The sequence below is a fragment of the Seriola dumerili genome, unplaced genomic scaffold (assembly GCF_002260705.1).
Source record: "Seriola dumerili isolate Sdu_G_001 unplaced genomic scaffold, Sdu_1.0 BDQW01000068.1, whole genome shotgun sequence".
Taxonomy (NCBI): Eukaryota; Metazoa; Chordata; class Actinopteri; order Carangiformes; family Carangidae; genus Seriola; species Seriola dumerili.
In genome coordinates this window covers 5774052-5786951 of record NW_019174323.1, presented here as the reverse complement: position 1 = coordinate 5786951, position 12900 = coordinate 5774052, and the positions used below count along the sequence as shown (strand labels likewise).

General features: G+C 42.9%; 1 protein-coding gene and 1 non-coding gene across 2 annotated transcripts; both read right to left on the bottom strand.

The window, feature by feature from the left end:
* Positions 1 to 373: 373 nt before the first annotated feature.
* On the bottom strand, positions 374 to 12530 carry polr3e (RNA polymerase III subunit E). The gene is made up of 21 exons (XM_022742622.1): positions 12424 to 12530; positions 11499 to 11612; positions 10664 to 10714; positions 10435 to 10512; positions 10215 to 10330; positions 9483 to 9565; positions 9044 to 9151; positions 8647 to 8696; positions 8385 to 8504; positions 8119 to 8204; positions 7736 to 7780; positions 7545 to 7636; positions 7017 to 7137; positions 6640 to 6721; positions 6458 to 6517; positions 5721 to 5878; positions 5489 to 5550; positions 4922 to 5385; positions 2754 to 2831; positions 1963 to 2085; positions 374 to 1875 (listed from the first exon to the last, which is right to left on the bottom strand). The coding sequence occupies exons 2-21, from the start codon at positions 11535 to 11537 to the stop codon at positions 1819 to 1821; spliced, it is 2073 nt and encodes a 690-aa protein (XP_022598343.1). The 5' UTR covers positions 11538 to 11612; positions 12424 to 12530; the 3' UTR covers positions 374 to 1818.
* Positions 12531 to 12751: 221 nt separating this feature from the next.
* On the bottom strand, positions 12752 to 12833 carry trnal-aag. Its single transcript has one exon. It is a non-coding gene; the product is annotated as a tRNA-Leu (tRNA).
* Positions 12834 to 12900: the final 67 nt, after the last annotated feature.

Here is a 12900-nt window from a genome sequence, read left to right as displayed (position 1 = left end):
AGTCTTAAACCTGGTGCTTCCTTGTCTGATGGTAATGTACCTGATTGTCACTGTGGTCTTTGGACCTGATGAGACAATATGTTCATGATTTATCTTTGTACCAAACATCAACAGACTGTTGTCCTTTAAACAACAATCTGCAGCGAACACGAGTATTACAGTGCAATCTGTTCAAACAAAGGACTAATAGAAAATAAAGATTTAACCTCATTAGTTGAGGGATGTACGAGGCAAAATGTCCCAGTTTCTACTGAGCTGCTGTTCAGGCACATTCAAGTCAAATCATTCTCATCTCATATCACCACTGACATCTGTAATAATGACAAAACAACTCACAAGACAAGTTGACATTATAATGTTTATTGAGCAAAGTAACAAACCAATGAAAAAAAAAATACAACTGTCATTTTCTGATGTAGGAAATTCTAAATTTAGCCTGAAATGAAGAACACTTTCAGATTTAAGGTCTAAATGTCATGAAGTATCTCAGTGAAACTAAGTGTTATTGTTCCTGTAATTCATCATATGAGTGGGTGGGAGTTTGTCCTGAATGCCTTGAGAGGCAGAGGCACTTTAGATGGAGGCTCAAGATAGCAGCACATGGCCATAAACCAATGTATCCATAGCAACAAACTCCCCCCATCACCCAGACGACGGTCCGGTGTTTGTACTGGGCCAATATCCAGTCCATAGACACCATTCATCCATTCCACTATGTTTGTACGACAATCCCAACAGATTTATGACAAAACTTTATTCCAAGTTGCATCTTTATTGGCTCTCGTCAAAATCAGTCACTCAAGTTTCTCTCACATAGGAAAACTATTTGAAACTCTGTACATTCAACCAGGAAAAACAAAACCTCAACATCACGCTTGTAATCCACTTCTTCTCAAATGTTTGACTGAATAATACAGAAATGTGGGAAAAGCCACATTTGATGTAGCAGCGTCCAGGTCCATGATTGCCAAAAACAAAGTGATTTCAGTTGAACAACATGAGAATAAGGACATGAGGGACTTTTTGCAGGTTTTTGCATATTTTTTTTTCCCTTTTGTTTCACATTTGTCGACTCAGGAGTTTGGCAACGTTTCCCCCTCTATTTGCTTTAATTTTAATTAAGCACATCACTTCAGCCATCTTTAAAGCTCACCACTTTCATTTGTGGATTAAGGGTGGAATAAATACTCTGTTCAGTTGATATGCTTTAACCAAGTCAGATCCAACAAAATGTGTGAAGTTAATGGATAAAAAAAATTAAAATAAAATCAGGTTCAAGGTTTTTTTTTAACCAAAAGGCATTAAACAATGTTTGCTTTGTTGATAATACAGTAAAACGTGTTTTCTCTGGCAAAATTTAATTAAGTTAAATGAAAGCACTCTGAGCCACGGTTGCTTTCCGTAGTAAACACCACCCTGATCTGGGAAAAGTTTAATTCAAAAATAATCAAACATGAGGTCATAAATCCAGAAATCTACTGATAAACCGTATATGTATCTTGCTATTTCTTCATTTTTTTCCTAATATTCATATTTCCCCCTCAGATTCTCCAGCTGTCAGTGTGAGTATGTGAGGAGTTTCTATCCTCCGTGCAGCATCAGAGTGCTCACGTTAACGTCAGAGATGCTTCAGTTGAAACGGGAAAAGCTTCGTGTTCTGAGCAGAGCAGACGGCTGACATCTTTGTCCTCCAGTCGCCCGCCCTCAGAGCTGGGGCGAGCTGTGATTGGCTCTCATCTCTCTTGACTGCCCTCCCACTGGACACCCAGGAGAGGATTTGATTGGCTGACGGTGACCGCAGGGGGTAGGATCTCAGTGTCAGGACTGTATCGTTCCCTTGAGGTACCACATCCCTGCGTGGCTGCTGCAGCACTCCTGGAACAACAGAGCGAGACGTTAGATCAGTGGAGAGAGAGAGAAAAAGAAAAAAAAGGTGCAAGTTAAGTTCGTCACCAATCTCACCTTGAGCAGCCGGTCGATGTCCGCTTTATTGACGTCTCCAAACTCCTGTGCCAGTCTGGCTTGTATCATGTTCCTCCTGACCCGGTAGTTCTTTGAGAACAGGTCGAACAGCAGCCGACGGTGCTGCAGGAGCAAACACACCAAAGAGTTCATTTAAAAAGGGATAGTGCAGCATTTTGGAAATCCGTTAATTGTTTCCCTGACTACAGTTAGAAGAGAAGATCGATACATCTCCCGTGCGCTTGTTGAATTCGAAGCTAGAGCTAGCAGGAGATGAGACTTAGCTTAGCATAGAGACTGGAAAGGGGAAACAGCTAGCCTAGCGTGGCTGAAGATAACAAAAGTTGCCTATCGGCACATCTAAAGCTCACTGATTAACACGTTAGATTTTGTTTATTCAATCCTTAAACCAAAGTGTTATTGTTATTCCCAGATGTGAAGAAATACAAATGACCCTCCCCCCCACCCCCACCCCGACTCCCACTCGTGTAAAACCACAACAAACAAACTAGTGAACTTTAGAGGCACTGAACCCAACCGTCTGCTGTCTGTAGCTTCATATTGTGCGCACGTACGTAAGAGAAAGAGCAAATAAGCACACATCACAAAATGTCATACAACACAAGTCAAAGATGAGATCTCGTGACACTGAACCATGCTGCGTGTGGTTTCTGACATTCATGAGAAATTCAGTGATCGCTGAAGTGATGTGTGGCTTGTGGTGCCTTTCAGCCGCAAGTACAGAGAGACGAGAAGGATGTTGTGACAAAAGTGATGCTATCAGTGTTTACCTTGTCGAAATCCTCTCCAGTTTCCCACAAACCAAACACCTTCTGTTCGTCGGGGGCTGCTGTGCTCTGAGCAGGAAACTAAAATCAGGAGGAAAGAGCAAAGTTAGAAAAGTGACTGACCTCAGCAGTCAAACTACAAGGTTGTTTAGACTGGCAGAACTGTGTTTATGATGAACATAATAAAGTACGCACGTTCATCAAAACCTTGATTCAAGCGTGCAAAAGCCATTTTATTCAACAGTTCGCAAATGATAACTAAATGGAAAATTGTTTCCTTCGTCTCAGACACTTATTTGGATCTCTTGTCGAAGAGTCAAAACAAGAGCAGGCCGACCACCAGAAGGATCAACACTGAGCAGCCCAAACCAGGATTAACCCTCCAGAAACAACCCACTGACTCAAAACTGATCTAGGAACTGTCAAGACACCCAGACAATATTAATACAGTGACATAAACAACAAGTCACCTGATTCCAGATCTGCCTGCATTTGCAAACAACCTGTCGGATTAACCCCCGCTTCGGCAGTAATGAGCTTTGCTCTGAGGCCAATAATCTGTTGCATAATAAAGATGGCGGCCGGCCATTCCCTCCCCCACAGCGGTTGAAATCCTCTCACGTCAGGGATACACATGGGATAAGACCTAAGTCCAGGACAGGGCTGGTCCTGGCAGGAGACCTGGCTGCTTGATGAAAAAGGAGGATGTGGCACAGACCACGCTACTCCACGCCCTGCGAGCAAACACCGCACAAAAAGACAGCCGATTAAAAGTCGACTGATAACAGACCACATCTAACTATATTAATCCTCTGAACAGCAGCATTAGTCCAAACACAGAGCACAAAACACACAGAGCACGAGCACGAGCACACGCACACACACACACACACACACACACACACACACACACACACACACACACACACACACACACACACACACACACACACACACACGTATCAGGTGGCTGCTGGAATTTGAGTGGAACCTGAGAACCACTTCTGCATTACTCCAGTGCACCTGCTCCTTTACAGGCAACAAAGCTCGCAAGTAAAACAACCGTTAATGTCGTTATTTCGTGAGAAAACTGATAGCAGTCTTCGAGCTGCTAGTGAGAAAAACCCTCTTATGCAGCACCCATCCAGTTTGACCCCGACACAGACCCCAAGACAAAGGGGACAGTAATCTCTGCGTTTCAAAAAAAACCTGACGTGCAGGTGAAACAGGGGATCGCTTCATTCTACTTCCTCCTCAGATGTGGTCTCTGAGTCCATCTGAGCAAAACAACAAAAAACAAAAACAGATGTTGACACTGGGGTATATCTGAGCCATTACCTCATCTCAGTTATGTTCTGCTCAACATGTCAGTGACTTTGCTGCATTTACTCAACAGTGGATGTGGTCACTGGTATTATTGTGCGTGTCTCGCTTCTTCCTGTTGTGTTGCACGATCTGTGCACTGACTGGTACACGCCCGTTTTGTTGCACTTGTCAGTTTGGTATCCTGCTGTCCCGTGTTTGCATAACTTTATCTGTCGTTTCATGAGAATTAGCCATCTGCCTGGCACATTTACAGAAAAGCTGATTAACGTGCACCGTCTGTGTAAATTCCAAAAAAAAAAAAAAATGAGATGATCAGGCAGAGAACAGAAGCAAGTTGGCACAACAATTTCTTCATCGACTTTCCAGAATATGTGGTATATTACAATATGCTGCAACATTTTATCTATATTCCCCAACTCCAGCTACACATTATACATGCCTTGTATTAACATCAAGTTTCATTAAGCTAAAGCCACCGTTTACTGGCCGAGTGTCAAGACAGAGGAAGCTGTGGCTGCTGTGAGAACTTAAACTTCTTATTTCCTGCCTCAAAGCACAACTAAATGCTGTGCAGAGTTTTGATGCCTGATAACCCTTGAAAAGCGATTTCCAGGTGTGCGCTTAGTCACCTTATCATCGACACCTTTTGCAACACACCCGCAACAATGTTTTGCCAGACCACTGCCAGTCTGAACACAGCCTTAACAGAGTGTGCATTTCACCGTTTAGGCTCATAGAGACAAAGACTGAGAGAAGGGAGGAAACTAGATGCATCCAGTGTGAAGGATTTGGATTGAATCCTTCATTTTGACCATAACAAGGCGATGTCCTGCCCGAATACTCACAGGCACCATTATCTGTTTGCAGTGGCAGAGCAGTATGGCGTCCTGTAGCATGTGGTCCGAGATGGAGTGAAAGACGCTCCGTCCCGCCGGTATGGAAGCCAGGTGGAGGTTAAACAGCCTCTTTAACTCATTCAGCGTCAGTACAAAATGCTTCCTGAAAGTCTTTATCACAAACTCCTGCAGCTCCGGGGACGCCGTGTTGCCGTTAGTGTGATCGAAGCCGGGGGAGGTGGCACTGGGGTACCCGTTTACAGAGCCATTGGGGATGCAGGAGGAGGAGGAGGACGAGGGGTGGCAGGAAGTGTCCATAGGCTCGTCTTCCTTGTCGCTGACGGGTTCCTGTTTGATGTGGACGCCGCCTCCTGCCCTTTTGGCGTCCAGGTCCTTCTGAAGGGACGACTGGTTTTCTTGTGCTCGCTCCTGAGCCATCTTCAGACGCTGCTCTCCGCTGACATGGACAGGCTCTACAACACAGACATCATCTCCAGTAAGATTCATCTCTGCTGAACATTTAATGTGTTATTTATTACCAACAGTTGGCCGTTACAAATACAAAGCGGTACACACCAGGCTGAGGGGAATTCTTTGGCATGAAGTCTTCTTTAGAGAAGTTAAAGACCTTTTCCAACCTTTGAAAAAGAGACAAGAGATTGGAACAAATAAAACCTGATTAACAATCAACTATCCTCCAAGAAAAACATTTACTAGCACTTCCATGATTGAAATAATACTCCAGTGAGATAGTAGAGCTTCTTCAGTTAAAACACATTATGCCCCTGCTTCTCTGAGTGTAACCTACTTGCTCTGGATGCCGAGCCACAGCATGTGTTGCCTGTGGGCAACATCTGGGTGCTTCTTAATGAAGTCTACATCGGTAGGCAACAGGAACTCCCAGCCCCGGTTGATCCGAGGTGTTGCCACATGCTCCAAGAACTCCTTCACATCCTCTGGAGGAAGCTGACGGAGACAAAAGGAAGGACTTGTTTAGTCCCGTTTCCCTGAATGAACCATAGCAACTGCTGCCTCCGGGCGACAGGAGCAAGCTAGAGCAAGTGTTCAAAGACACTCCTGCTCCACGAAGCTGCTCTGCCTCTGAACAACCGACTGACTTTATTCTGTACCTGCTTTTTTTTCTGTAAAATGAATCAGAGGAATACACTTGAAGAATAACCAACCAGTCGCACCTTCAGGCACAAATGAACAATCCAGTCTAAGAAACGAGTGATATTACCAAAGGGAAATTATGACACCTCCGCAAATAACATCCTTGGATGTGCTGTATGTTACTGTATGTATGTCACACCCCATGGGACTAATTTGCCATGAAATGAGCGCTGAAAGCAGCACGTATTCTGAGGCCGTGTGCCTTAAAACAGTTCCAGTTTTACTCTGCTACTTCCAGGTTATTAACACTCCAGACACAACAAAGATTTAAACACTCACATGGGGTTTCTTGATTAAAATTCACAGTTAAGAAAATTCTCTCTCATGCCATCTTTGGGTAAACTTGGTATTTTGGTCATGTGTGATCCTTACCTTGATGATGGCTGCAATCTCCTTTCTCATCACAGAGCGTTCCAGAGTGAATCTCCACATCTAGAAAAAAAAAAAAAAAAGGAACAAACAACTGATTCAAAACTAAACTAAACCGGCCTAAAATCTTGGGCCTTAAAGATTGGTTTAACTTGGAGTAGTGCCATGACGTGACAGCAACTCACCACGAAGTCTCTGCCACGACAGAGCACTTCAGCAGGGACACCACTGTGAGGACTGCAGGTGTTTTTAGGATACAGGACATCACTAAGAAAAAAAAAACACACACACAAAGAAACATCACTCAGCTGCCAGACCAGTGTTTAATGTGAAAAATATTAAATTATAAAGAACACAGGCTCTCTCCCTGAAGGCTGCGACACACTCTTGTGGGTTCTGTTAGGTCTAACTTTAAATCCTTATTTTAATCTATACATTTCAAATGTGATATTAGTCCTTACAATGAATCGGTCTGCACTGGAACAATGGGTACACTCTTCATATTTAATTTCCACACACAAACGGGGAAGGATTCTGTTAAATAAAAGCTGCTTGGACTCACCTCTTGACAACCCAGTTCCCCTGAACCAGCAGCGCCACCTGTTGGATGCAGCGCAACACTGAGGTCGAGTCTGTGCCGGAGGCGAGGAGGCCCATCAGGTTAGCGAATGGCATCACCTTGACTGGAGATGAGATGAGAGAAGATGTCAGAGGAAGGAAGGGCAGTCATCAATCTTAAAATTGAATTGCTGTAAATCTGATGCAGTTCAAAGAAAACTGACAGAGGGTGACTACTAGCAAAAGCCTGACCAAGCAACAGATCTGTCATTTAAATGCCACCACATAACATCTGAGTGCAACCAACATTACATTCATTTGTTCTGTAGCCGAGGAAGAAGTTTTAAACAGTTTCACAAAGGTCTGATATCATTACTGATGCTCCGTCACCCCCGTCTGGCTCAAACAAAAACTGCATGTGAAAAGTGAATTGATTTTCTGTTTAAACAATCAAAAAGAATGCATATAATATTGTCTCTCCATTGCCCCAAAACTGTTTCCTTACGTGACCAGTTTACATATGTAAACCCACCATTCTTCATCAGGGTCTTCACTTGCTCTCCCAGCGGCAGAGTACGCAGCTGAGCCATGGACAGCACATTACTGGGACCAACAGGCTTCACACTAAAAGTCCAAACAAAGAGATGACAGTAATGATTAATTTCTGGAGCAGTCAACCAGTTTAACATCTACGATTTCCACAGAAGATTGAGGAATGCTTACACTTTTTCCTCTGTGAGGGGGGGCATCAGCATCGCCAGGTACTCCCTGAGAAACAATACGGGAAATAAGTCAGAGAGAGCAGTGAGCAGGTAAGGAGGAAAGCTTCAGGAATTACATAAAGACATGGGAACTAGATGTCCATAGTCTTAGTAGAAGATCATTACTTTTTAAAAGTGCGTCTACATCATCCAACATGGACCAAACACATGCAACAGTTTGGACATTTACTAATATTGGAGAATGAATATTACACATTGAATACCGGAGAACCAGGGGAGACAATAATGGCTTTTGCATTACCAAATCAAAAGAATACGGCACAGACTGCAACTACCATCATACTCCCAACTCCAAGTCAAAGTAATGAAATGCATTATACTCACTTAGGAGTTTTGACCAGCTCAGAGTTCTCTGAGGCGTCCACCGACTGACAGAACATATACTGCCTTTCATGCTCTGAGCGACCGTCCTGAGTTCAGGTAACATGGCAAAGACAAAAATGAAGAGACAAGATCTCATGAAAACATAGTGAGAACCAGTGACCATTAAATTCGCCACACTATAGAATAACATATCATCACATGGCGTATGTATTGTGGTGAATTGTAATCAGATGTGCAAAGTGCTGCACCCTATCAATACCCCATACCTTGACACTGTGGTAGTGCAGGTGAACCCAGGGCTCCTCCGCCTGCTTCTTCTGGAGGAACTCATAGGACTGGATCCTCCTCTGCCGGGCCTGCTCCGACTCCGGACGAGCAAACCTCACCTGGAGTGAAATAGTGGCGGGAAATTGATCAGTTATGGGTTTTCGTGAGCACCTGAAGTCCGAGTGATCGTGAGTTCACGTGTGCGTGTGTGTGTGTGTGTGTAGTGTGTGTGTGTGTGTGTGTGTGTGGACGAGTTCTCACTGTGATGGCCTTGGCTTCTTCCTCAGCTTCATCCTGGGAAGAGTCTCCACCTGCAGACAGAAGACTGTGGTCATATAACAGTCTTCATATCCGACTAGATCTGGTAACAAGGTTTTAAGACACTTTTCAAAGCTGATGAAAGCATCACGCTTTAAAGCTGTATTTAAATAAATAAATAAATAAATAAATAAGGTGCTGAAACACAAACGTGAGCTCTGCTGTAGGAGCTTAGGCTTGCAACTTTCCATTATTTTCATTTTCAATTATTCTGGCAATTATTGCCTTGATTACTCGATTCATTTTGTCTGTAAAATGACAGAAAGAGTGCAATGTAATATCTTTAAATGGCTTGATTTGTCTGAACAACTTTGTTCAGATTAAAAACAAACAAACACACCTTCATTGGCTGCCTCCCTCTCTCTGGTTTTGTTGTCAGCCTTGTCCAGGTAAGAGAAGCTGGGTCTCATCTGGAGGATTCCTGTCAGAGGTGTGACGTGAAGCTCACCTATTGACATCAATAATAGAACATTCAGAAACCAAACCCTGGTTTTGACCAGTGATAATGCAGCAGTGGATGATTGTGGACTCATGTTTATGTGTCATACAGTCCATCGTATTGACATATTTGGTTACTTTCAAGATAAAGACAGTAAAATTGTGGTAACTTAACACTAAAAGATAAGGAAAGGTAAGACTGATAAAGATTCACATGGACTCTGTGAACATATAAGTGACCTTTGTGTATTTACAAGAAGCAGCAGCAGCAAAGTCAGAACAACCAAAACACAAGCATGGTGCTACAGTGGACTACAGAACCACGGGTTATTGGATCAGACCTTTGCGAAACACAGCAGCAGCATATCTGGAGGTGTTGGTAGTGGCTTGGATGGAGGAGAAGGTCTGTTTGTCCATCATTTTCCTGGAAAAGAAAAGTGAACAGTTTAATGACTCAGCTTCATTTCTAAAGAAAAGTCAACAAAAACTTCACCTGCAGTTTGCAGCCGCTCATCAAGGGATAATTTGACATTTTGCGAAATTCGCTTAGTTGCATTCTTGTTGAGAATTAAATGAGAAGATTGATATCACTCTTATTGTCAGTTCACGGGACACAAATCTACAGCTGGGAGAAGGTTAACTTAGCTTAGCAATAAGACTGAAAACACGGAGAAGCAGCAAGCCTGGCTCTGTCTAAAGGTAACTAAATCCACATACCAGGATCTATAAAGCTCACTACTTAACACGTTATGTTTTGTTTGTTTGATTCGCACAAAAAGTGGCGTACAAGCAACAATTTGCCGGGTTATGTGCCAGACTATTTCTTGGCTATGACAATCAACCAGTCAGCCAAGAAATAATTTACCTGCTTCCAGTCTTAATTCTAAGCTTTCTTAGCAGCTGCTAGCTGTAGCTTCATATTTAATGAACAGATATGAGAGTGGTATTGATCTTTTCATGTAACTCTCTGCCAGAAAGTGTAGATGTTAAACTATTCCTACATGCGAGTGGTAATAAGAGCCGACAGACGGCAACACATTAAGATCTTAGCTGAGGTTTGACAGTAGACGTACACTGAATAGGTGTTGGTTTCGTCATAAGCCGTCCCATCCACATTCAGAGCTATTTGCTCTCCCTTACTGCGACAGTAGTTTGGACTCATTGTGTTGATAGCCATTTCCAACTCCACCTGTATTGTGATTAGTGCAAAAACATTACAAACACTTTCAGATGAATAAACATTCTAGTTTTCTATACTGATGGGTTGTAAAGTAAGAAAAGAGCCTTTTGTACCCTTTGTTGCTTGGGTTTGATTTTAGCCGTTAAGTGGTTGACATCATCATAGGTCATGGTGGCTGGTCGGACAGGGTACTGTATCAGAAAGACAATGAAGCTGATTAAGTGACTCATGGCATGTAAATGAATCACAGCACAGATTAAAAGAATCAGGACTATTTTAGGAATCTGTTCACAAAAGGAAGACGTACTCATCAGCATTAAGAACAATAAAGAAAAACCTTACCTGGAAAAGATACAGCTTGTCTGCGAGGCTTTTGGCAAGGTACACATCAATCTACAGGAAACAGAAACATTGATCAAAAGCTACTCTGACTACACAAACCAGTTCGAGGAACTGGTAGATGTTCCCTTCAAGCAGCCTTTCCTAAAAAGCCATTGGCTTGACTTTTTAGAGATGTCCGCGATTGTTTCTGATGCTGTTTGAATGTGCTTGTGTGAGTGTGAGACTAACTGTGTTTTGTTGTGTGTCCTATCTCTTGCCCTATTTCTTTTGCTGTACGCAAACCTCTCTTGCCAAAGATCTTGATCTCATTAAAATGACCTGATTGGATAAAGGGTATAAATAGTTCTCAAAATATTTTCCCATCTCTTACTTTCATTTACTCCTCAGCAGCAATCCCTGGCCTCATGCTACCCTACATTGAAATTCTCCCAGTGCAGCGTGGTATACAGATATTAAAATGTGGAAAAGGAGAGCACTGGTATATGTTTATGAATCAGCAGATACCCCGAGTTGAAGAATTATATTTATCAGTGCATCGCTACCTATAATCATAAGTAATGCATTTGCTGGGGACTATTTTTAGATGTGGATTAATATATACTTTATGAGTGTTTCCAGTTCCAGATAAAATACAGTGTCTGTGTTCATAAGGATGAACACCTACTGAAATAGTGTGTATATAGTCATTGGTGTGACAGTTTTTAGTCAACAAAGGGGGGCTACAGCACAGAGGAATAAGCTTTCAGCCATATGGGCAACACTTGTTAGCAGGACAAATTCATTATGAATTAAACTATCAGAAGCTTTATCCTTTAACTTCAGCCTATGGACATACCTCTTCTATAATGGGGTCATCGTCATCCCCACTGGCCATATTGAAGTGAGCAGAGCGAGGAGGGGAGAGGAGATGAAACAGGAGGGGAGCGGCAGCAGATCTACAAGATCCAACCTGGAAACAAAGAAGCACTAGGTTACAGGGTTTTATTGTGCAGACACGCACTCCCATCATTCAGCCAAATGGCTCCACCCAGACTGGTAACAGAGAAAACAGGTGACAAGCAGCTGGAGCACTAACAAGAACAATGTGATTCAGGATACCAAGGTTACATCAAAGTTCTACATCATTTTGTCAGGGTATTTCAGGGTGTGAGTGTTAAGGAAAACTGTATCTGTATGAAACCTGCCAATACAGTGAACCAGTAAAACCACTTAATGAACAGAAAGACCATGATCATGCAGCCTGTCAAGTGGTGCTACCACATACAGCCAGGTAAAACTCACATGATGTAACACATTGTAATCCATGTTAAATGACTGCCCTTCATACAAACACTTTGAAACAGACACTGAAATACCTAAGACATAAAACAGCAATGTCAGACTGTTATAAAACTTTTGACAGGCTATTATTATTTTAAAAAACACAAGTTTCTGGCTACGTTAGCTGCATTAGCAAGCTAGCATCAAACCATCCAGCCACTTGTCACAGGCCTGCGCTACACTGTGGGTTACATTTTCATTCCTTTACAAAAACATACTTCTGTAAAAGGAAGCAGGACAAAGAGCAGCAAGCTCAACATTTCCCTTTCGTGTAAACAAACGTATAAGTAACGAAACTAGCTAACATGCTGCAAACTAGCCTAGCCAGGCAACTTTAGCCTAGCATTAGCAAGGCTAGCCAGTCAAAATAAGACACAGTCAGTCATCGGGGCCTGGTTTAACCCGTCTTTTCTCCTAAACGGCATAGATTTAGCTCTCACCTGCACACTTCACTGTACAGTTTTAGCTATCTCATCCGTGTCAGGACAGTCCAGAAATGCGGTGCGTACAGGATGAGACGTCTAGCTATCGCAGCTGAAATCTGCTGGTGTCGGTACCATGTTGACTCTGCTCCACACAGACACGTGGGGAGGAGCCCAGGCCCATGATGCACAGCGACTCCACTGAACCGTTATCATTTCTATTAATTTCCACAGGATTAAAACTATTATAAAAATCACAATGGCATTTCATTTATTTGTGTACATCGTGTCAATCCTGTCAACATGTGTGGAGTACATTAAGTAACCACAACGCATGAAAAGAGTTTGGCAGCGGTGGGATTCGAACCCACGCCCCCGAAGAGACTGGAGCCTTAATCCAGCGCCTTAGACCGCTCGGCCACGCTACCACTGTGATTCCTCATTGACCATCAATAAATTTTATAACAAAGATGTACACAGGATTTTTACTGTTGG

Bases quoted from the DNA above. Each gene is read 5' to 3' on its own strand.
- polr3e (XM_022742622.1), bottom strand. From the start codon at position 11,537: ATGGCCAGTGGGGATGACGATGACCCCATTATAGAAGAG. The intron at 2,832-4,921 runs GTGAGTATTCGG...TCCTGATTTTAG, and splicing joins GCAAACAGATAATGGTGCCT to TTTCCTGCTCAGAGCACAGC. The intron at 1,876-1,962 runs GTGAGATTGGTG...CTGTTGTTCCAG, and splicing joins ACATCGACCGGCTGCTCAAG to GAGTGCTGCAGCAGCCACGC.